Source organism: Cornus florida, unplaced genomic scaffold, assembly GCF_030987335.1.
Source record: "Cornus florida cultivar Cherokee Brave unplaced genomic scaffold, ASM3098733v1 CherokeeBrave_3.0.0_Hap2_Chr05, whole genome shotgun sequence".
Taxonomy (NCBI): Eukaryota; Viridiplantae; Streptophyta; class Magnoliopsida; order Cornales; family Cornaceae; genus Cornus; species Cornus florida.
The window spans coordinates 112607697-112633179 of NW_026775575.1; the positions used below are offsets into that span (position 1 = coordinate 112607697).

General features: G+C 34.2%; 2 protein-coding genes across 4 annotated transcripts; one reads left to right on the forward strand and one right to left on the reverse strand.

The window, feature by feature from the left end:
- Window positions 1-771: 771 nt before the first annotated feature.
- On the forward strand, window positions 772-16159 carry LOC132308657 (uncharacterized). Of its 3 annotated transcripts, XM_059806810.1 has the most exons (8): window positions 772-1102; window positions 1290-1429; window positions 1629-1700; window positions 3815-3880; window positions 4014-4133; window positions 10075-10259; window positions 11223-11385; window positions 15592-16159. In XM_059806810.1, the coding sequence occupies exons 6-8, from the start codon at window positions 10122-10124 to the stop codon at window positions 15783-15785; spliced, it is 495 nt and encodes a 164-aa protein (XP_059662793.1). In that variant the 5' UTR covers window positions 772-1102; window positions 1290-1429; window positions 1629-1700; window positions 3815-3880; window positions 4014-4133; window positions 10075-10121; the 3' UTR covers window positions 15786-16159. The 3 variants fall into 3 exon arrangements, with proteins under 3 accessions (XP_059662793.1, XP_059662791.1, XP_059662792.1); XM_059806808.1 differs by lacking the exon at window positions 1629-1700; XM_059806809.1 differs by lacking the exon at window positions 1629-1700 and having other exon boundaries at window positions 4021-4133.
- Window positions 16160-21843: 5684 nt separating this feature from the next.
- On the reverse strand, window positions 21844-24512 carry LOC132310487 (7-deoxyloganic acid hydroxylase-like). Its single transcript, XM_059808658.1, has 3 exons — window positions 24268-24512; window positions 22888-23275; window positions 21844-22591 (listed from the first exon to the last, which is right to left on the reverse strand). The coding sequence occupies exons 1-3, from the start codon at window positions 24510-24512 to the stop codon at window positions 22166-22168; spliced, it is 1059 nt and encodes a 352-aa protein (XP_059664641.1). The 3' UTR covers window positions 21844-22165.
- Window positions 24513-25483: the final 971 nt, after the last annotated feature.

A 25483-nucleotide genomic window follows, 5' to 3' on the forward strand; every position in this document is an offset into this window, starting at 1 on the left:
AACAGGAAAAATATTTTAATAAATTTATCACTATACCCTCTCATATTTAAAAGACAAATATATTAATAAAAATGAGTAAACCAAATGTAAAAACTATGCTAAACATCATTTAAGCCAAAATCACGATCTAAATAAAAAAAAATTATTAAAGAAAAAAAAATGCCCTAAGACTCATGGTGTATTGATTGTCTTAAATAAAAATAAGAGCAAAATAAGTACTATTTTTTATTTATTTATTAAACTTTGAAACATTTTTTAAAATTTCTTTCTATGTTTGGGAGGATGGCAAAACTACTTATCATGCATTAGAAGGCTTAGGACCAATGAACCTCAACCACATCATACGGATGGTCCCTAAACTCTTAGCAATAGGACTTGGACTTAAATGAACCATAGTTTATAAGGTCCTATTTGCTGGTGGAATTACTTAGACTCATTGCATTTACAAATGAAGTTATATTGCAGAAAAAATGCATGCAACCAATTGCATTGGAAATCTAACTTTAAGTGGTTCACTTAAGACTTGAACTTGATTTGGTTTTGAAATGATCATGTTATGATCCGTTGAGATCAGTTTCGCAACAGAGTCAAATAGAATGAGTTTTTTAGGAGTTCCCAAACAAGCCGGCCCTGACCCAAGGCGGTCGCCTAGGGGCTAGGGCCTCAAAATTTATGGGGCTTCAAAATTTATAGGCCCATGGATGATGGGCCACCAAAAAAAGTAAATTTTTTTTTTTAGGACAAATCATTTCAGCCTCCCCAATCGCCTCCATCTCTATTCTCCTTCTCGAGTCTGAACTTGCCCTCTCTCTCTCTCTCTCTCTCTCTGTGCAACTGCAAACTACAAAATCTACAAGAATCAAAAGTTCAAAACCCATACATTTCAGTTTATCTATCTGTCTGCAAGAATCAAAAGTTCAAAACCTATTACCTATATCAAAACCCATATCGGCATTTCATTTCGGATTGTTCAAAAAATCAAAACCCACATCTTTCAGTTTCCATCGCCCGCTGTTCCAGTTCGGGTTCTCCGTTCGCAAGCTTCAGCCGCTGTCTCTCAACTCTCAAGCTTGCCCCCCTCTCTCTCTCCTACTGCTAACTTGTATGTATGGTTTTATTTTTTATTTTTTAAATCAATTAATCAAGGTCTGTAATTCTTGTTTTGCAAACTAAATCCTATTTGGTGAAATTTTTTATGATCTTTTTTATATAATTTTTTATTTTATTTTATGAATTTTAGTTATAAATATTTGTGAAGATAATGACTGAAACAGGATCTCCCTTTGCAGGATTTGAAAGACTAATTGGTAAATTTGGGTTGAACTTGAGTCTTGAACAAGCTGAAGGCCTTATCGTGGATTATAATTTTTACAATTACAGCATCCTACGGTCCTACCATCTTTTATAGTGCTTTCATCACTTCAGACTAGTAAGTCATTTCTTCAATTATTCTATATATATATATTTTTTATTCCAGTTTTTTTCATGCTAATAATAAACTGGATGTTAACCGCATTAAGCATAAATCTGTCAATTAATATGGGCACCCAATTGTATATGAAACAAATTACAATATAAAGTAACAAAATTTATTAGTATATAAACAACAAAATTTTCATTTTTTGTAGACTTTTGTGCTTTGAGCAACTTGGGGGAGCTTGATTTGAGTGTTAGTGTGAAGGGGCTGATTACAGTAAAATGTATTATAGTGTCATATTCATTGCATTGCATTTTGAGGAAATCTACATTTTATTTCAGCAAAACAAATTATTATTATTATTTTTAATTCTATAACTTCTATTTCTGTTTTTTTTTGGTTGTTGTCATTTATGTCTACAAGAAAATTTGAATCTGGGCATGAAAAAAGAAAAAAGAAAAAAAAAAGAAGAGAGAAGAAAAATTGATTCAATCTCAAAAAGACGCTATTCATAAGCTTTTTAGGAACAATACACAAACAGAGAGTTTAGTTGAAGATTTGGTGAATGAAGAACATAGGAATGAAGAAAATCTTAATGAACATGGAGATTTAATGAATGAAGATAGGAATGAGAATCAAAATGAAGAAAATGTGAATGAACTTGAAGATTTGGTAAATGAAGAATATATGAATGAGAATGATAATCTTCCTTTGAACATTAATGATCCAGGAAATTGAAAAAATATTGATAAAAAAATGAGAGATTTATTAGTTGAAAGAGGTCCTCCAAGAGATGCTAAACTTGAAAATTTTCCTAAGGATTCAAAAATAGTCAAATTTTTTTTTTTTGTGCATGTGAAACTTTATGTATAATGGGCCTCATGCTAAAGTTCGCCTAGGGCCTCTTGGGATTTTTTCAATCTCAGGGCCGGAACCATACGAAGGCCCTTCATAAGTTATCCTATCTCTTCCCATGTATGCAAGACTCTTTCATGAAATTAAATATCTTGTTGCAGTCCAAGTCTGACTCAGTCTTAAAAGAAAATCCTCTTTATTTGATCTCTCTTTTCTTCCTACTAATCAGGACGGCCCTGAAAAGTATGTGAGAGGAGGCAACCTTTAACAAAAGAATGTTACGGGGAACAATAGTGGAGTTTTTTTCTAATTTTCGTGGGGAAAAATTCAAAAAATTTCAAGTATATAATTTTTTTATAAAAAAATTAGTGGATAGAATTCCAAAAAAGAAAAATTTCAGTGGGGCAATTGCCCCCACTGAGCCGTCAATAATTTACACAAGAAGACTTATGATGATGTCCCAAACAACTCTTATATTTGAATTTTGAAATTGTGGATTGGTTTGAAAGAGAGTCAAATGATGTGACGACCACACATACATAAAACACTCTTATAAACCCGTTGCACTTACAATTCATTTTCAAACTGATTACTCTCTCCAAATGGATAGAAACGACTCTTTCTAATAATGGAGCTATTTATTCTCCTCTTCTCCTCCAATGCTACAATTTGAGGAGCAGTAGGTATACCATTACTCCTATGTGAGAACTCTACCTTGCCAAGGATGAACACCACCATCACCACTTGAGCTAGCACCCGCTCAACCCTCGGCAACCAAAGGTAGGAATTGTTAACGGGGTGGGCTAATAATTTTTTAGGTGGGCTAATTCTAATAATATATATATATATATATATATATATATATATATATATATATATCTATTTTTTTGGCTGGGCTAAAATTGCCTATAATTTTTTTTTTCTGTTTTTTTTTTTGGGGTGGGCTCAAGCCCACCAGAGTCCACCCCTAAATCCGTTGTTGGCGACAGGGGCGGCCCCTTGACCAATTACTATATGGCCCAACAATACAAATATATATAAGATCCATACTTGGCCCCCCAAAATAAAATTCCTCAATGAGCCTAATACTAATAAATAAAATTTTTAAAGTCCAAATCCAATAGCAAAAGACCCATTGAGGAATTTTTCGTTCTCATTCATCTGTGTCTCTAATGCCCCTTTCATTTATCTCTCCTCTCTCTCTCTCTTTTTTTTTTCCCTATAAATTCTCAAATTTCATTTCGCATTCTCCACTCTCTCGATCCTCCATCTCCCAAGTTTTCACCCCAATTTCATCTCTCTCGTTCCAAAATCACTTTTCGTTGTGAAGTTTCTCTCTCTACCTTTCCCCTCTATCTGTCCTATATTATCAGCATGATTATATCCACCGGGATCGTCTCTTTACATAGATAAAAGGAACCTGGCGAATATATCAGCATTCTTCAATTCCATCGTCTTTTTGTACATCTTTTCCACCTTCCCTCTATCCACAATATATGTGTATTTTTTCTTCAATTTGTAATTGGTGAAGTCTGATTGCAGTCGTTGCTTATAACAAATTGAAAGACACCTAGTGGATTTCAAGGCAAGATCTCAACATTTCCACAGGTTCCTTCTCTTTCTCTTTTCTTCCTCTCTCTGTATGTGTATATATATGTATGTATATTTAGATTTATATTGTATTGTTTCTTCAAGTTTTCTACTGGTTAATTCTTAGACACTACTAATTTGGTTTTTTTAGAATAAAGATGGAGGTAAAAGTCGTTTCAAGAGAAATTGGTGTTTACGCTGATTGAAGCACTTCGAGAGTTGAATATTGTGGTTTGGAATAACGATACTATTACGAACGACTCCATTGGCAGTGAGTATTGTAATCTTTTAATTTTTTTTTTTTATTTCTTGATCTCTGCACTCGGTTTTATCTAAAATCTGGGACCTCTCTGGTGTTTTATTTTATTCTAGGGTTCATTACAAAAATCCTTTATCAAGGCTACAATGACTGCCTTTGGCTGGTATAATCTTCTTGACTGACTGCATTGTTGTAGCCTTGAGAAAGAGATGTATATGCAAGGAAATTAAATAAGATTATTGGTGAATTCTAAAATGTTGTAGTAAATTTGAACAATAATGTTGGTTAAGCTTAAGGTTGAATTTATAGACAATGCATTTTTTTATAATCAAATAAAAATTTTGATAGTGGTTCTTATCACATATGACAAGTTTCAGGAAGTTGCAACAGAAGGCCATTACTGTTGGGAGTAGGCCAAGTTTATTGGAGATGATAGCTTTTGCTAGTTTCAGAGGGAGAAAGAGCTGTATATGCAAGGAGATTGGATATCTGAGTCTGAATGTCTCTTGATTTATAATCACTAGGTTGCAAACAATAGAGGGTGAGGAAGACTGAACCCATCAAAACATATTGAGTCTGAATGTCCCTACGAATTCGTTCTAACAACAGGTCAGGAATACAATTCCCATCAAACAAACTGAGAGAGAGCGTACCATGCTTCACCTGTGGGGGGGAGAGAACAAATCGAGATACCTCAGCTCAGTGTGGGAGAGGGACAAAAAGAGACGGTTCAACATCAACTTAATGCGCTGGTTAATTTTTTTGTAAGAACCCAGTGCAAAACGGCCTTGTTTGGCGCTAGGTTCTTTTAACTTATTTTCAGATCCGCATTCCCTTACGTAGCGTGTTGTCCGTAGGCGGATGATAACACGAGTGGTTAAATCTATTTGTCTACCTAGTTAAAATATATATATAATTTATTTATTTATTTTGTCTAATCAAATGAATAATGCATATTAAAACCGGTTTGTCAAACTTATTTGTCCAACAAAAAGGGGTTTTATCCGTTTGATGTCTTGGATAAGTTCAAGGATGAGTCCTATTGGACTTTTCCTTATATCAAAGGGATGAAAAATATTATGCTAAACAAATAGGTATAAATTGATATAGAAATCATTTTCCTAACCCCAAACATAGCGGAGTTATTGGCTTGTTGCTGCTATATTTTATATATACATGAATCAAATGGAGAGTGAGAGGGGAACAAAATTGAGCGTTAAGTCGATTAGTTAGGATTTAGAAACCGAACCAAGCTGAGTTTTTGTACAATTTTTGATTTTCAGTTATTTTTTTAGAGTTATAAACCAAGCAGCCCTTAATATCTCTTAATTTATGAAAACCAAATCCTGGCCTTTCCTTCATTTTTTTATTTTTTATTTTTTTTTTCAATTGGCATGGCCAAATCCTAGGCGTTGAATCCAGAAACCTAGAAGAGCCAAATCCAAAATAAACCGGGTCGGGTACACTGTTACTCTAATTTTTTTTTTTTAGTAATGCTATTATGAGAGCTTTCCCATGCTGAGCTCTCCTTGTCTAACTAATGAATTCAAAGATTGATTAAATAACTTATTTGACTTTTTATACATCTCAAAAACTTTTAATCATGTTAAATAAGAATTTATGCCTTTTGTCATGAGAGGACTCTCCTGATAGCATTACTATTTATTTAGGGACAATTTTTGAGTGTGTCACTAAAAGATTGTCCCTAATAGCCTGATTTCTTATAGTGATATCATTGCAATAAGCTCTAAATACGTGGAATTGATCGTCTCTTTGGGTAAAAATTTACGAAAAGCAAATAATAAAAAAAAAAACACATAAGAACTGAATAAAAATACCACTACGGCATTAACATACACACGTTTAAGGGTTCGAATATGCAATATTCATCGCTTATCACGCATTGTGCCAAAGAATGATGAAGTCCTGAAATGAAGGCCTAACTCAGCCTAGAAATTGTTTTTATGAACTTTTTGAAATTTTTTCAAATATATAAAACCAAAATGAAAGCTCGAAAACATAACTAAATGTAAAAAGTAAAAGAAAAGAGAAGAAATCAAAAACAAAAATAACTAAAAGCTACGAAATAAAAAGGATGAAAATGAAAACCTACGAAATCTAAAAAGTGGAGGATTAGGGAAATAATGTTGTTCATGATGAGGTTGATGCATGTCGTTACTATCCCTTATTAGAATAAGAAAGTGATTGCTAGAGAGAAGAGGTTTCTATATAAAGGGACCTTCTACCAAGCATACACCACAATAAAGCACATCAAAGTAACAACAACCACAACATCAACAACAACAATTTCTCCACATATGATGATCCCGTTCTCCTCAAATCAAACATAATGAAATAGAAAACTAAATGGCGACGACAAGGACCGATGCATAAACAAGAAAAATAAAACAAAATAAAAGCAATGATAGCCTAGACAAGGACTATCTAAAATAGAAACAAAACAAAACTAGAATGTGTACAATTACAAGTTAAAGATTTCAAGATAGGCTCACAAAGGTCCCAGGCGAAGCAATGATCCCCAAGCTTGCTTCTCTCTCGATCAAGTACCTAGAATTGCACAAAAATAAATTAGAAGCAAAAGATAAATACAAATCCTAAACTAACCATCAAATGATCACTAATGTTAAATTGAATCAATTAATCGTAGTCCCTGGCAACGGCGCCAAAAATTGACACGTATTCATTAAAGATGAATATAAAAGCGGTTTTGGAAGCTTTGAAAGTCAATTTTACATTTATAAAACCACTACTACTATATAGTATAGTGAGTAGGGATCGTTCACAGGATTAGCTGCTTGATTCAATTTACAATTAGTGAACAAGTGATTCAATAGAAAAGATGTTTGCTTATAATCCTAATTGAACTAAACAAATGCAAATAAAAGAAATGATAAATGGATAATGGAATAAAGATATTGAGAAACTTAGGTCATGAAATCCACCTCTAAGCCTTGTAATCATACCATTGCAATCAAATTGGGAAAAAAATACTTGTGCAATTAAGAATTGTGGCTAAAAGCACTCAATCATGGTCAAGAGAATATGCAAACAAGCATAACTCATCAAAGCTAAGCATCAATTATCTACCTACCTATTTCTACTCTAATGTTGTAGCACAACCCATCAAATCTAAGCATGAATTATCAAATCAAATGCAAATATATCAATTAAGCACCATTGTTTAACCATCATCCACATAACTATAAGAAGTGAAGAAGTTGAGATCAATTAACCACAATTTATGCAAAAGACAGTATAGAGATCATAGAAGATTGATTATAGCATTGTGAGTCACAGTTCCCAAAGTGGACTTTTAATTTGAGACGGAGGGAGTATATTATAAGTAATTTATCGTATTTTGACTTTGGGGATTGGTTATCAAATATTTTTAGAATTGAATAACAATTTACAGGGTCAAAAAGAGGAAAAATAAAGAGTAATGTTATCATGAGAGCCCTCTCATGAAAAAAGGCATGAGTTCTTATTTAACCACCGGGTTAAAAGTCTTTTGAGATGTGTAAAAAGTCAAATGAGTTATTTAATAAATCTTTGAATTCATTGGTTAGACAAGGACAGCTCAGCATGAGAGAGCTCTCATGATATCATTACTAACAAAAAAAATAGAGTTACAGTGAACCTGACCCGGTTTATTTTGGATTTAGCTCTTCTAGGTTTCTTTATTCAACGCCTAGGATTTGGCCACGTCAATTAAAAAAAAGAGAGAGAAGGAAGTGGTCGGATTTGGTTTTCAGAAATTAAGAGATATTAAGGGCTGCTTGGTTTGTAACTCTAAAAACAGAACTGAAAAGCAGAAATTGTGCAAAAACTTAGCTTGGTTCAGTTTCTAAATCCTAACTAATCGACTTAACGCTCAATTTTATTCCCCTTTCACTCTCCATTTGATTCATGTATATACAGAATATAGTGGCAACGAGCCAGTAACTCCTCTATGTTTGGGGTTAGGAAAATGATTTCTATATCGATTTATACCTATTTGTTTAGCATAGTGTTTTTCATCTCTTTGATGCAAGGAATAGTCCAATAGGACTCATCCTTGAACTTATCCAAGACATCAAACGGATAAAAACCCTTTTGGTTGGACAAATAAGTTTGACAAACTGGTTTCAATTTGCATTATTCATTTGATTAGACCAAAAAAAAAAAATGTATATATATATCTATATTTTAACTGGGTAGACAAATAAAATATATATATATATATATATATATATATATATATTTTAACTGGGTAGACAAATAAATTATTTATATATCTTTAAAAAAAATGAACCGGCGCGTTAAATTGATGTTGAACCATCTCTTTTTGTCCCTCTCCCACAACTGAGCCGAGGTATCTCAGATTGTTCCCTCTCCCCCACAGGTGAAGCGTGGTACACTCTCTCTCTTAACTGAACCAAGGTTTTTTTTTTTTTTTCTTTCAATATTTTTTGCAAGATTTCAAAACCCTAATTCCTCTATACTTCTGTCACTCTTTCTTTCCTTAATATATACTTCTCATCGTTTGCAGAATTTCAAAATTATTCATTTTGAACTTCTGATTTCTCATCTTTGATTGTTCTGATAGTAGTTGTTTAGTTTAATATGTATACGGGTTTGATGACATGTTGTATTGAGGGAAGATACTTGATTAACTTCATTTACATGCTTAATGTATAATAAAAATGGAATTCATTGTTACAGGTTTATCATTCATTTTGGCTATGGGTTACCGGTGACTGCAATTTGTTTGATGGGTTTCGTCTTCCTGACCTTCTGTTTGAACAAATTCGTAGGGACATTCGGACTCAATATGTTTTGATGGGTTCAGTCTTCCTGACCCCCTCTATTGTTTGCAACCTAGTGATTATAAATCAAGAGACATTCAGACTCAGATATCCAATCTCCTTGCATATACAGCTCTTTATCCCTTTGAAACTAGCAAAAGCTATCATCTCCAATAAACTTGGCCGAAATAGACCTCTGGTCGGGGATCCACCGTCTCCGGCCATTTGGGCCTTGGACTCCAGCAGTATAAACCATTTAAGCCAATCCCATGACAAATAGGTAAATCTAGCCCTAATATTTTGTTATCAAGGTTTAGATTTTTTTTTTGATTAGTGTTATCAACCTTGTTATCAAGGTTTAGAAATGAAAGTGAGATGAAGAAAATTAGAGGAAGAGGTGGGCGTCTGAAAACAGTGGCCTATTTGGAAATTCAACATCAAATTTTATCAGTCCATGTTAATTTTTTAATGTACATTCATTTATCTTCAACTTCTTGTGTACTATACCTGTTGGCTACCAGCAATGTGGCACTGTTTGGAGTCCTCATTAACTCACATTCACCTATCTAATCCAGTCTAGGTCCTACACTGTATGTACCCCCAAGTTTTTGAAGAAAAGAACATAAAACCCAGATCTAGGATCCTCCTAAAACAAATTAATGTTTGTGGAACCATTTGATATTGTTTTTGAAAATTTTATTCTGGTTTGAAGAGAAAAAATAAATTATTTTCCCCCTTTGCTGCAGGACAACAGGGAAAAAAAAATTAAAATAGGCAAAAGTACATTTGTTGCAGACATTATTGAATAGATTTCCTGACAATGAGCCAGTTTTAAAGTAGTTCCTTTTTACTTTTTCAGAAACTTGGGTTAAACTATCATGGTTCGAAAATTTCATCTATTTCATCTTTGGTAATTTTGAAAATGGTGACTTGTTCTTAAACTGCTGCTAGATGGTCCCTTTAGTCTAGGTCACCGTCTTTTCACTCTATTTCATAAAAGAGATCCTTTTTTTTTTATTAATTTTAATTTTTATTTTTATAATGGTTCTTTCTAATGCATCGTCTAAGAGAACAATTAAGATCTGTAGACTACAAGCATTATATGATCAAGGTTTACTAATCAGCATATTGAATTGCTTCAAATGTAGGTTTACTATGTAGTAACAGATTGCGTTGCAGTCATTCAAGAATCAGAATGAAGTTGAATGTAGTTTGCAGAAAAGTATACGATTACATACGTTATGATCTAAAAGAAATTGCATTTCCTTCGTCTTTGCCTGATCCGCCTCATATAAAAAAGCGTCGGAAATTAACTTGGAGAGAGCGATATCTTGTGAGTGTTCCATATAATTTTGATCCTTCTTATGAATAATTTTATGTGTTTTGGATCTTTGTTTAACATTTCATAATGCTATTGATAAATTTATTGTTGTGATTTGTTTGACTCTTAAAATAGCACAATTCTCTTCTTTGTAGCATTGTGTGTAAAAATTCATTTATTTTTTTATCGGTACCCACTTTCAATAGTATATTTCACAGAAGCTACAAACACTGTGAATTATAGTTAAATTTCTGTGAGACATATTAAATGTGCTTTACTGGCCCTATTTTAGACGGTCTTCGCTGATATGGGCTAACGGATCTTTTTTTCTTTCTTTCTTCTTTTTTTTTTTTTTCCTTGTTGTTGGTATTTGGGGATATGCTAGATTCTATCATCGACCCAACAAATTATTTGTTTGAATTAAAGATCTCATTTGGGAAAAAAGTAGGTTCCATTTATGGTGCTTCTACCAATTGCAGTAAATGAGTCTTCTCTTCTAGTTAGGGTACAAGCTCTCCCTATAAAACTGTGTATTGAATGATTTTTTATTTGTGTGTCAAATTATATTTACAAAGACAAAAGTTTTCTTGCATTTGAACTTGAGTACATGTGCTGGAGAACGAGATATGATTGGCACATTTGAGCTGCATGTGTTTTGCCTCTACTTTTTGTGACGGTGCAAGGATAGATAATTGGTTTAATTTTACATATTTTAGTAATTTAGTATTTTAGGTTTTATTTTGTAGTAGAGTTTGGTTTGGGTTCTACATGATGCTTATATATATTTGGCTCGTGACATTGTGAAAGCACTTTTTGATGATTATTGATTACAAGCATTATTATTCAGAGCCCCCCCGGCGCGCATCAATTTGATATTAAGACACTCTGCCAATCTTGCAACATTTTGGCATCAAAGCATACAACATGCATGCTGTTACTAATTAATAATGAGTACCTTTTATGGATATCGTTTAGGTGTTAAAAGAAGCATCTAGGCTTTATGCTGCAAGCTGGGTGAGGGATATTGGTCCTGATCTTCGGCCAAATGATTATAAGAAGAATGAAGAGAGTGTTGATAAGTCCAACGGAGAAAATTGCAAAAGTAAAGAGAGAGAATCCTCCACATTGGAGGATCTTGGTAAGTAACTAATATACATGTTCCTGGTTGAACGGTATGAAATATTGACTGATAATCTAATTAAGAGAATTGCTGCATATAACTTAACCATTGCATTATGTTGTTATTATTGCTCTACTTATTTTATTTATACATCAAGAGAGAGCTAAGTGACTAAACATGTTTTTGTGCTAATTAAAGATGCGACTTTCGCATCTTTATGTTAATATGTTTGATTATTCACTGTTTTGAACTCAAGTACTTGATTTAATTAGTTTTGGCATCTTTATGTTGAATATTTAACTTAAATAATTCATTTAGTTGACTTTTATATCTTTGTATATACTATTGCATCTTTAATACTTATTGGGTGAGTTTTGTTTTTTTTTTTTTTCCAACGTGCGCCTTGCTTCAGTCGGGCGCGCGCCTCGCCTTGCGCCTCAGGCTCCAGGAGGCATTTGCGCTTTTGTGCGCCTTGAGCCTTTAACAACTATGAGAATGAGATCTAGTGATTAGCTCAAATTTGAAGTGATATTGCGAAAGTGACATGGACATAATCATGGTGTAAAAGTGTGAAATCTTCAACATGCCTGTTACTAGATGCATGCTACTATGCTAGTAGTAGGGATGCAACTTGGGCGGGCTAACCCGAGCCAAGCCTGATTTTCATGGGCTTGGGCAACCATTTTTACAATTATGGTTGGGTATGGGTTGAAAAATATTTTTTATTGATAAGTATGGGTTGAAAAATATCAGCCCAAGCTTAATTTGGATTGGGGTTGGGTTGAGGTGCCAATAACCCGAGTCCAACCTCAACTCGAGCCCGAACCCAAATTCTAATTTTAGATTTTATCTATTTATTTTAAATATACTATAGATATTTCAAATTATGGCCGGGTTGGATTGGTCAGTGGTCTATTGGTTATTTTGTCATAGAATGTACAGACCAATGTCTTTAATTATTTGGGTAAATTACGATAACCTCCCCTGAGGTTTGGCCTAATTTAAAATAAATTTTCAGTTTGCAATTTTCTTGCAAAGACCTCCCAATGTCAGATTTTGTGATGAATTTACTTATATACCCTCATTATTATATTATTAAAACAATCAAAATATCTATAAATAGAAATGACTATTTTACCCCAATACACATGTTGAAGGATTTATATATATAAGTTACACCCTCTCTAACAGCTTAAGCATTTGTAGTAGATGGTTGTTAACATGGTATAAGAGCCAAAGGTCTCAAGTTCAAACCTCACCGTCACCCTAATTAAAAAATTGAAAAACACGTGTTTGACCAAAAGAAGGCCACACGTGAGGAGTCGTGTTGAAGGATTTATATATCTAAGTTACGTCCTTTCTAACAACTTAAGCTTTTGGAGTAGATGGTTGTTAACAACACACAGCCACAATTATATGTATTTTCACCAATTGATATATATATATATATATATATAATACACAACCCATCAACCAAGCTTCATCACAACCACTGCTCACCACCTTCTCACTGTCAGCGGCGTTGTCACCACTAATTATACGATGATTACTACTAACTAGTTACTTAATCGATATGTGGTCTTCTAGGTTCAGGGTTAGGGTTATATTGTATCCACATATATATATATACATACACACACACACAGAGATTCCATTAATCGGTATGTGGTCTTCTGGCGCTCTTCTTTATAGCGATTCCATTCGATTCACAATCCCAATTTTAGGATTAGGGTTATATTTTATCCATATATATATACACACAGATTCCATTCGATTCACAGCCCCATTTTTAGGATTAGGGTTATATTGTATCCATAATATATATATACACACATACTCACACGGTACAAGAACATGGACAGACACAAAGGAGACTGCTACGGCTGTTATTTCGACTCTCATCGCAACATGCACTTTGCGACGTCATCTCGTTCTGTCAACGTACCTGTTTCTTGCCATGACTGGAACTATGGCAACAATTACGGCAGTAGTTTCTCCAACGATGGTCACCGCTGCCACCACCATCACAACAATTCCAATGGCGAACAAAATGACTCAATTGGTTGCGGCTCTGCAATCGGTATCCGCGATGATGGTGGTGTTGGGAATTGTAGAAAAATCAAAACCCAAAATGGATTGATGAAAACCCAAAATTAAAACCCAGAACCGGTGCACCAATTGCACAACACTATCACCAACTGCAGATGGTGGTGGTGGGAGGAGGGGCAACGAACAGCGAAAAGAGAGGAGAAAGAATGATTTTGGTGGTGGTGGTGACGGTGGTGCATAGTGGTGATACGTTTTAATTTCATTTGGGCTTCTTTAATGTTATAAGTAGTTAGGGAACAAAGAGAGGAAAGAGGAGAGAGAAGAATGATTTTGGTGGTGGTGGCAGTGGTGGCAGCGGTGTTTGGTGGTGATGATGGATTTCAATTTCATTTGGGTTTCTGTAATGGTATAAGTTCTATATATATATATAGGGGAGAGATTTTGGCGGCGGTGGTGCTTGGTGGTGGTGGTGTTGGTGGAAAATATTCAAGTTTTAAATTCAAGTAGACCATGATGGAGAGAGAAAGCTTTAGTGGCATCTACCAGCAGCAGCAGCAACACCACGCTTTAAGGGTGGAGTCTTCAATGTAGCATTAGGGGGTGGTGGGTTGGTGGAGAGAGAAAAAGAGAGCGAGCTTAGAATTTTTTGTTGTTGTAATTTATAAGGGTCTTTTACTCTTAGTGGGTGGTCATTTTGGTCACTTCAAACCAATTTTCTCACAAAAAGTACTTTTTGTACGGAGGGAAGGCCTTTGCAAAATCGGGCAAACCTCAGGGTGACACGTTGCAAAAAAAATGTAGACCTCATGTTTATTTGCAATTAGGCCAAACCTCAGGGGAGGTCATTGTAGTTTACCCTAATTATTTCAATTGTGAAAAAGTTAAGGTGGTTCATCTTTTTAGTCTTTATATTTTTATGTCTAGTGGTAGATGATGTGCATTGCAAGTAGATAATAGAATGAGAAAGTAATCTGCAAGTTTCATAAAGTCAATGTGGTACAGGATGTTTGTTTGATAAAGTTGGTGTGGCAACCCAAATTCTAACCCGAAATCTCAGCCTGAGTTTCCAGAGCTAAAAAAATTAATGATGGGTTGGGCTCGGTTTAGGTTTAAAATGTTTTATATGTCGGGTTTAGCCCGACTTGTAATTCCAATTCACCCAACCTGCTCTTGTTGCACCCTTAGCTAGTAGGAATCTTTAATATATTTAAAAGAAGTATGCTTTTTCTTTGGTAGGTGAACAAAAGTATGCTTTAATCATTAAAATTTCCATGACATATATCCTTTCTCATATTAATACTTAGAAATGAGTGAAACTTAGGGGGAAAAAGAAGAAGAAATGAGTGAAAATTTCTTGCTAGGACACTTTGATATAAAGATTCATCTATTTCAAGGTATTGAACGGGGAATCCTGAACTACAACGATTGAATTATGTTCTGGATGCTAAAATTCGATGACTGAAATGTGCACTCAAGCACATTTACAGTGAACAGTGAAGGCTGCACAATGGGAAGAAGTTTCCTTGGTTATCTTTAGACCTAGTTCTCACAGCATGTCTATTATTGAGTCATTGACCTTAAAAAGCATGCTGACTGCCTATACCATACATGACCTGTGATATGGGAGATGCACGTGCTCGAGAAAGATATGAGCAAGCATATGCTTATTTTTCTTTTTGGCAAGTAAAAGACTGAAAAACACCTCTACTGGTACATTTTGCTGAATTCTCCATTTTTTTTCTGCAGGGTGGTTAGCGTCATTGTAATTTTATATAATCAGTTTTGGAGGAAAAAAATTCCATACCAGCAAATGCTTTTACTATTGGTAGTTTGCAGCTCCGAGAAAAATATTTGATGTTAGTTTTGGTTGATTTGCAATGGTGACTGTCTTCTACATATTGATAATGGTTAATCTTATATTTTCTTTAAATATACAACGGGTTAAATGAACCAACTTCAGGAGGCAGCAAAAGTAATCTTTAAAGTGTGATTTTGTTTGAATATATTTTTGGAAGTTGCTTCAATAAGATGTGTTATTGCTGAGTGTTAGCTACTTCTGTTATAACTTGCATAATTTAGGTGCCCTTTCATTTCTATTTTTCTATTTCCTTTGTTCTTTAACTTCATTTTAATTTGTGTTGAGTTTAACATTTTTATTGGGAATAAAATAACCAGCGGTGGCTGCCAGAGGAGGAATGGAGACGCTTAGGCCTGCTTTGCAGCGGGTGTACATGACAAGAGCTTCTGCATATAGAGATGCACTCAAAAGTTTCATCGAAGGGTATCAAGAAGGTATACAGCAAGTCATGGAGAAGAATGAAGATTCTAAATCTCAGCAGGAAGAGGATAAGCCCAAAACATCGAGTTGATCTTTCTAGTGAGAGTCCACTTTTCTTAGTTCTTTGCCGCAAATGAACTGAGTTTTCCCCCCTTGCCATTTTTTTTTTTTTGCAAAAAGCAGCTTTGCAGTAGTAAAGTCTCATTTGTTGTGTTGGCCGAAGTTACAAGAGTCACATTATATGTTCGAATATCCCAAAACGATCTTTCGGTTCTGGGAGGAATTCGGAAAACTCCTTTTCTATGGAGGCATTGTGCAGCTTTGCTATAGTGATGTTTCTAAGGAATTACCTGTAACAATTTTGAATATTAAATGTATCTAGATAAGCTTTTGCTTATTGAATTCAATCTTCAAAGCTTATTGAATTCAATCTTCAAATATTTATCATCCATTTTTTTGTTTTGATATGCGCTCACCATATTATATGATGTTAGTGAAAGGATATGGATGTTTGACATTTACAAATGTCTTCCAAAAATTGTGTTGAGTGAGACTGACCCAATATTTTCAAAAATGAATGAATGAATGCTTCACAACTATGAACATAGTAAGATTGGAAGTACTTATCATCGAAGAACAATTACCTCACCAAGGTGACTCCATGGGGCCAACCAATCTTCTTCAAGTATCTCCTCCAAAGCTTTCAAGAATCACCCCCAAATGAATGTCTCCCCTATTCCCTTGTAGAGATCATTGAAGCATTGCTTGTGGGAGCATACTCTTGTATAGAGATTCTGTTTTAATTCAAGGAGAAAATTTATGCCCTGTTTGGAATGTGCTATGATATTGTTTTTCTGACATTGGTTTTCAAATTTAGGCCTATATCATATTTGAGAAGATTGGTATTGGTTTGGAATAATTTATAATATATCAGATTTTTTGGTCCAATTACATATCACTAAATTGGTGATATTGTGTGTTTTGGTACTGCAGAGGAACTAAAGTAAATTTTTGACAAAAAATATAACGCCTAAAATATATTGCATGCCGAATGTGCCCTTAGTGAGAAATATGAATTTCTCTCTCCATATGTCTTGTATTCATTACCCTAAATGCACAGGGAAAGAGACCTTTTATGTTGAAACCCTCTTTTAGTGCTAATAGCACTCCCCAAGTCCTCATTTACTTAAAGCCACACTACGGTAAAACACACTATCCCCACATTTTTGGGCTTGTCTTTCTGACTTTGTAAGTTAAAAGTTGGGTGGGTTTGGGCTAACCCAATACCAACCCGCCATCATTAAATTAAATTAAGTTAATTTTTCCTATTTTAAATGTTTTAATTACATTTTTATTTATTTACTTGATTATTTGGCTATTTGATTACGTGTTTAATTGAATTGATTAATTAGATATTTTATTTGCTTAAATGTTTTATTTGACTTAACTGATTAATTGAAAATATGTACTTGAATGTTATTTGAATTAGTTGATTTAATTGATGTGTTTTGTTTATTTGTAATTAATTGTAAATTAAATAATTATTTTATTTTATTTTATGGACATGGTTAGTAATAATGGGCCAACCAATTGGGTCACATGGATTATTTGGATAGGAGGTTTAATGGGTAAGGATAATTACCAATGGATAGTTATATATATATAAGGAAAGTAATTAATTAATTAATGTTATTGTAACTTAGTATTAATAATCTGATGTATATATTTTTATATTTATATAATAAAGATATACATAGATTATATACGTAACATAATTTTAGTTACACATGGATAGTTATATATATATGTATATAAGGAAAGTAGTTAATTAATTAATATTATTGTAATTTAGAATTAATAATTTGATGTATATATTTTATATATTTGTATAATAAGGATATACACAGATTATGTATGTAATATATTTTTAGTTACCTTTATAATATTTTAATTTTATTATTTTCTTTCATTATGTTGACTTGGATTGGGAAAAAGATTAGGTTGTTTTATTTATCCTGTAAATATATAAATATAGGTTAGTAAAAGGGGTTAGAAATTAAATCACGTAGTATATTTTGGAGGAAAAAGGCAGAGAGTTTAGAGAGAGAAAGAAGGAAGAAAAAGAAGGAAAAGAGGAAGAATGAGGCTATGGTTTTTATCAAAATCCTTAAGGCAAGTTCTTTTCTTCTCTTTCCTTTTGATTCATATTCTGTACAGATCTAGATTAATTCCAGAATATTTAATTTAATTAATTTAACCTATATGCATGATAAGCTCTGAAATTATAGTTGTTGAGGGTGAAATCCACGCGGTCCGATACAACACTGTTTTCCTGTAAAGAAGAGAGTAGAAAATCGATGAATCTCGACAGCATCGGTGTAGTGCCTGCTAAGAGCTCTCTGACGATCAAGTTAGTCATCGGAGATCTAAAAGAAATGAAGGGATTTAATAATAGTTTTTTCGTTGTACCTTATTTCCGAATCGTCTCCCTATTTATCGTCACTTCCCTTATTCTTGATAAGGGAATATCATAATCCTTATCCCATAAAAATCTTATCCTTGATAAGATTTGTCATTATCCCATGAAACTTATCCAATGGAAATCGTTATCCTTATAACGAAATATTATCTTTCGAAAGTAGAAGAGATCTGGCAGCTGGTCAATACTTAGTTGCCTCTATCGTTAGGTCAAGATAGGTTAGATTTATTTTTCCCTATCAGTTGCCCCCCATTCCCAAGCTTGCTCATCTAAATTTTGGGAATGTTAATTTTTTTTTTGCCCCCCGCATTGTTCCCAAGGGAACAGTGCCCGCAAGTACTGTTCATTGAATAGTAGAATTTTTTTTTTTTTGTTTGCCCCCGGCTCGGCACTGTTCGGAACAGTGCCCCGCAAGTACTATTCATTGAACAGTAGAATTTTGTTTTTTTTTTTTTTTTTGTGCCCCTTGTACTGTTCCCTTTGGAATAGTGCCCGCGGGTACTGTTCATTGAACAGTAGAATTTTTATTTATTTATTCATTTTTTTTACCCTTGGGTACTCTTCCTTTGGGTGATGTTCCCATGGTAATATTCCCTTGGGTACTCTTCCCGTGAATACTCTGCCCCTGGGTAATGTTGGTACTCTGTCATTAGATAATTTTCCCTTAGGTAATCTTCCCTCGGGTAAGCTTCCCTTGGGTAATGTTCCCGTGGGTACTGTGCCCCTGGGTAATGTTAATACTCTGCCATTGGGTAATGTTCCCTTAGGTAATCTTCCCTTGGGTAATCTTCCCGTGGGTACTCTACCCTTGGGTAATGTTCCATTGAGTATTTTTCCCAATGGTGAAATTAACACAGATACCAAACTGGATTCAAATCCATGGTTAATGATTCTTAGTGATGTAAAACTGGATTTTTCTTTTGAAAATCCAATATACTAGTTATAAACTTTATGGGTTTCAGTTAGCCCATCCCTTTGGTAAGGGAATAAATTTTACGAGCTTTACTTAGCTCGTCAGTCCTATAATAAGGGAACGAGTTTCACTCAACTCGTCCCTTTAGTAAGAGAATTAGAATTTTACGAGCTTCCCTCAACTTGTCCCTTTAGTAAGGGAATTAGGTTTTACGAGCTTCACTTAGCTCGTCCCTTTAGTAAGGGAATTAAATTTTTGTCAAGCGTCGGGAATGCCAAGTCCTACTGAGCTAAGTATGCTTGATGATTACTTTCTTACCCCTTTTAATAAGGGAAGTAGATTTGTTCTAGCGTTGTGAGCTCACCCTTTAATAAGAGAGTAGTTAACCCTCCGTCTCTTTACCGAGGGAAGAAGATAAAGTTGACCCTTCGTTCCTTTATGGGGGAAAGAGGTGTAGTCTGAAGGAGGGTGACCCATTTAATATGAGAAGTAGTCGTCTCGTCTCTCTAGTAAATGAAGGGAGCTTTAATTATCTCACCCTTCTGTGTAGAAGAAGTAATTGGTTTCTTGTCCCTTTAATGAGGGAAGAATGTGTTGTTGGCCCTTGGTTCCTTTAATGAGCTTAATATTACCACATAGGCAGGTAACTAAAAACGTAATATTTTATTGCGTAAAAATTGAGGGTCATCCATCTCAATGGTGATAGTAACCTTTTTGGAAAATAAAATAACACGTGAAATGATGAACTGAGATGCCCCCAGTCTTTATTTTGAATGACTTGATAAGGCTAATTCTAGCTGTGAGACAATAGTTAGTCGGTATACTTATCTGAGTTCTCCTCACTATATGTCCTATTGCTTTGGCTGAAGAATGATCTCTTATAGCTGGTATCTTTTTCATCCCTGGTGAGAGGGGCTGACCTCTTCTTATCCTCTCCTTTCTTTCCCTTCCGTGCATTCATGGCGGCTTCAGCGTTCATGTGTTTCTGCGCTCTGATCAACAACTTTGCCATGCTAGTGGGAGGTTCTTTGGATAAGGCAAACAAGAATATGGAGGTTTGGAGTCCTCCTATGAAAGCGGTCAAAGCCACCTTATCGTCCACCTCTTCTGCTTGTAACATCTCTGTGTTGAATCGGATGATGTATTCCCGGATCGACTCGCCCTTATGTTGCTTCACGGTAAGCAGGTAGGTGGCCAGCCTCCTATGCTTCTGACTTGCAAAGGCTTGCAAATTGCTTACTCAGTTTTTCGAAGGTGTTGATGGTTCCTGACTTCAGCTTGTTGAACCAAACTCTTGCCGATCCCTTAAGTGTGGTGGGAAAAGCTCGACACATGATTACATCTGGCATGGCATGCAAATGCATAAGAGCTTGAAATGTCTCCCATGCATAGAGAATATATATATAGTAGGAGTAGACTGTATGATTGCAGAGAGAATATAATTGCAGTAGTTTTTCTGAGTGTAGAAGATAATTGTTTTATTGATTTCTCCGCTAATCAAAACTTACATATTAATAGAATTTATCACGTCTTTTCATTAACAGGTATAAACCTAGATGTGCCGTTTGGCTTAGCAATTATAGCATTTTATTTAGTTTCCTTTAATTTAATTATTATCATCTACGGTTAATTAGTTAAGGACTTTTGAATTTCTAACCAATAGAAATTCTAGAGTTGGAAGTTTTCTCTAATAACTCTAACAAAAACAACAATAAATCATCTGCATAAAAGAGATGAGTAATCCTCAGATCTTTGTATCTCTAGTGATATTTGAAGGAATGAACTTTGTCAACAAAGTTCTTGATGATGGAGGATAGAACATTCATTACAATGACAAAGAGCAATGGTGAAAGAGAGTCCCCTTGTCTCAACCATCTTTTCTCTCCGAAGAAGCCTTAGAATTTTCCATTTAGTGCAACAATTAACTATAAAGATGTAATACATGCTTGTATGAGTGAAATGAACCTCTGTGACTTTCCATTCAGTGCAACAGTGAACGATGGAGATATAATACATGCTTGTATGAGTGAAATGAATCTCTGTGGGTAATTCCCCATTTAGTGCAAAACTCATTGTTGTTTTGCTATGAGTGGGAAAGGTGGGCTCTCACATTAAAACGGTTGGCTTGTCAAAGTCTATGGTCCATTTGATTAGGCGAAAATTAAGAATTAAATGTGAAAGTGAAAGAAATTAAAGTAAATGAAAAGAATATTAGTTCTACACGTATTTAGTTAGCATGAACAATTTTCGAGAATGTTATGAAAAAATAATATTTTGTTAGTATATTTGGATGGAATGAAATTAAAAAGAAAATTATTGTACTTACCAAAATTACTCTTATGATTTCAAATACTAAAAAAAATATTGTGTTAAATCAATCCGCTTTATATATCCAATTGTTTATATATGTTTTTAGCAAAATAATAATAATAATAAAATGATGGATTATGAAAAATAATAATATAATTGTTTATATTCATTTCTAAAAATTTTATATTTGAGGAATGCTTCCTAATATTTCTGACCGTAATCTTGAACACTTATTTTCAAAATATGCCCGATACAAATCCATAAGATGTCTATAAAAGTTAAAAACACATAAAATCACCAACTGATAAAGACATAATAGAAAACTAAAATATGGAGGCACGACTTTTATGAAGTCCCACTTTCCTAAAATTTTTAGTTTTCATCCCATCCAAACTCATAAAAAGTCCAAAAAAAATGTACTACTTCTATTCTTCTATTTAACCAAACAGGCCCTAAATAATTTTTCAAAGGGAAATTATGTAAAACAAGAAGAGGACATAAGAAAGAGAATGACAAGAATAAAGATCCGTCTTCCCTGGAAAATATAAAAGCCTTTTTTGTTTTTTCCGCATCATCAATTGCACAACAATTCAAATTCAAAATCAAAAGAACCAAAAAAAAAAAAAAAAAAAACATAGTAGTTGCAAAACAAACCATTTACAACTGTCTAATCCCATAACAAAGCCATAGTCTTCCAACAAGACTATCCTGAGGCATCCACAGAGGTATTGACAAGGCACCCGTTATTGTTGTTATATCAACTTCAACACTACAGGCTTTGCAAAATCATGTGAGCACCATGTTGCGGTTGAAGAGTTATGATAGTGTGAGGAGCATGGATATAGGATGGTGAAAGTTGAAAGGAGAAGCGTTGCAGGATGAGCGCGATGGCCAATTTTCCTTCTAACATTGCGAAGTTTTGTCCGGGGCACATTCGGGGTCCCCAGCTGAATGGAAAAAATGAGACTTGGCTCTTTACTGCCTTGGACACTCCTTCAGCAAACCTCTCTGGATTGAACTCCTTTGCATCTTCACCCCATAATTCATGGTCTTGGTGAAGTATGGCCTGTGGTACCATTAACTGAACACCAGCTGGTATGTTATATTGTCCCATTTTGGTTTCTTCCAGAGTAGTCTTAGTGAGCTCAACGATTGGTGGGTATAGCCTTAAAACCTCCCACAAAATCATAGTTACCTGTGAAAAAAAAAAAAAAAAAAAGCTGTAGAATGAGGAATTATTACCGAACTGACAGATGAATTATAGTTTAGAACCGTCTGATAAGTACAATATATGTGCATTGACAACCTAATGAAATATTGGCGGTGTTGTGCATTCATGAGAGTATATTGGTTGTGAACTTTGCATGTTAGAATACTTGATTCAAAAGTTCAAAAATTCAAGATTCTAATATTATGTTTAAGAATTCTACAAGTTCACTAATATTCTTTTTTTAAAAATTCCAAATGAAAATATTTAGAGAAAACACTTACAACTTTTAGGCAATGTATCCCATCATAGTCCGGCTGGTTATTTCCAAAGACTTGCACAACTTCTTCTCTAGCACGCTCTTGCCATTTCGGATACCTACTCAAGAAAAACATTGTCCACACAAGCAAAGTTGAAGTGGTGTCCTGTCCAGCAAAGTAGAATATCTTGCAGTCATTAATGATCTCTTGAATACTTAATCCACTGTTCTGGTTGTTTCCATGTTCTCCGATCTCCTTGAGATTGGATTCCAGTAATACACCCAATAAGTCATGACCACAAGGTTTTCCTGTCTTCACTGCCTTCAGTCTTCTATTGATGATATCCCTTATCGAAGCACATATTATTTTGTCAATTTCTTTCATCCTCCTGGTTCTCTTAGTTGGAAAAAACCTACACAAGCAATATCAGTCAAACAATAAAACAATAACTTGGGTAAGTAGGAAAGAAAATGATACTATTAGTTAGGAGAGGAAATGAGGAAAATAGAACTTAATTTCATCGCCTTTAGATTAGCAAGGAGAATGAAGGGAAAAATAGTGCCAACCCCTTCATCTTCTGTGGTAAAGATAATGGAGAGAAAAGAAAGGAAAGAAGTGTTTTAGTACTAGAATGGAAACACTAAAATGATAAGTTATATGCTATTCATAAAAATAGAGATAAATTGGATAATTACTCACTTTGTTCTTCTAAATCCTTCCCTTTTGGGAAGGATAGCAAGATTGTTACTTTCAAGAGTTAAGTAACCCCCTCCTCCTCCCTCTTATTCCTTTCTCTTCTATCCTGATTTATGAAGGGGTAATTACAAATACATGGAGTTTTGGAGAGCAACTTTCAAATTCATAGAGTCAAAGTCAACGCTTTGCAAAATCATGTATTATTTTGAAAGTATGATGCGTGCATGGAAAAACGTTGTTCATTTGCCCAAACTACAAATCTCATATGAAAAATACACTGTTTTCCCATGTCCAGATCAAACTTTCAAAGAAATACATGATTTTGAAAAATGTTGATTTTGACTCCATGAATTTGAAAATTATCCTCCAAAACTCCATGTATTTATAGTTATCTCATTTATGAACTGCACATGAAACAAGCTCTTTCCTTCTTGTTTCTTATTGTGTCCTTCAAAGTCCTTCACGAAAGAACAGAACTCACGAAATTTCATTTTGCTATCCGTATTTCAACCTTTCACTTCATGTGGTGCTTTGTATTTAATGGATTTTTGTTTTTAGCTTAACAGTAAGTAAATGCCCATTTCTGATTGAAATTTCTAGTAACAAGACATTAGATTCATCATATTTGTAACAAAAGTGAAATTAAGTTAGCAAAATCTAATCCTACCAAAGAGAAATATAGTTTAACTAGAAATAATTGAACTTTACCTCCGGCCTGGGATGTAAACAGACTGTATAACCTGAATAGTAAGTACAGCTAATTCTTTCACAAGGTGGAGTATATGTTTTCCTTCTTCATAGCTAGTTCCAAATAATGTCCTCGAAATCACATCGCCACTTAAATCTTCAAGATCAGGCCACACATCCACCTCACACGATCCTGCTCCAGTAGAGACCATCTTCTCCCATTTGTTCATCGTCTCCATACAACTCGAATGAAATGCAGGTAGCATTTGCTATAAAAGAATAATAGTAATAAATAAATGAAAAACAAAAATTAATCCAATAATCATCTTTATTAGATTTGCTGTAGAAGTTAAATGATTTGGTTAAGCGTATGATTCAAAACATTTTACAGGTTTGTTAGGTTCACTTCCACACAAACACAACTTGAAAACAAAACTCCCAGGTGGAAATGTCCTGAAGATTATCGTATTAATTGTTGTATTAAGAGTTGAATGGAATATATAGAATGGAGCTAGAATACCTTCAACTTCTCCATATGGAAAGCGGGCGTCATAATTCTTTTGTGCAGAGCCCATTCTTCACCCTCTAAACTTCCTACTCCAGTTAGAAGCAATTCGGTTATGGGATCAAGTGCCTTGTGATTCTTCTTAAATTTATAGTTCTTAGTCAAGATAAACCTTATAAGTTCAGGTTCTGTGATGTGCACTCTCGGTATCCATCCAACCCACATAAAGGAATTCTTACCTGCAAGTTACAGCCACTCGGGTAAACAGAAAAATCAATTCTTTTAACAAAACAAAACAAAAAAACAAAAAAACAAACAACCTAATTAAGCTTTAAAAAGTACCAAGTAGCTAAACAAAACGAACAATATATATATATATATATATATATATATGTATGTACCGTTCGAAAATATATACGTATTTTATGCGTTCTAAAATATATACGTATTTTATGCATACAAACATATATATATATATATATATAACACCAAAATTTACATTTTCGACCTTGGTATGTTCTATTATAGCCATTTGTTAGCACTTCTACATTTCTATTTGATGTAATACATGCTCAAATTTCAGCATTAGTCTTTACTATAACGAGCTTTTGAATTGGTTATGTTAGTATGGTATTACTCGACATGTACATCTATAGATTATAAGTTCACTACGGGGTGTGTGTGTATATGTGACAATATAAAACATACAATACTACTATCAGTCATAAATTA

Coding starts and splice junctions, on each gene's coding strand:
- LOC132310487 (XM_059808658.1), bottom strand. CDS start 24,512: ATGCTACCTGCATTTCATTCGAGTTGTATGGAGACGATGAACAAATGG. Junction 23,276..24,267: donor GTTTACATCCCAGGCCGGAG/GTAAAGTTCAAT, acceptor TTGCTTGTGTAG/GTTTTTTCCAACTAAGAGAA. Junction 22,592..22,887: donor GGATACATTGCCTAAAAGTT/GTAAGTGTTTTC, acceptor TTTTTTTCACAG/GTAACTATGATTTTGTGGGA.
- LOC132308657 (XM_059806810.1), top strand. CDS start 10,122: ATGAAGTTGAATGTAGTTTGCAGAAAAGTATACGATTACATACGTTAT. Junction 10,260..11,222: donor CTTGGAGAGAGCGATATCTT/GTGAGTGTTCCA, acceptor GATATCGTTTAG/GTGTTAAAAGAAGCATCTAG. Junction 11,386..15,591: donor CTCCACATTGGAGGATCTTG/GTAAGTAACTAA, acceptor TAAAATAACCAG/CGGTGGCTGCCAGAGGAGGA.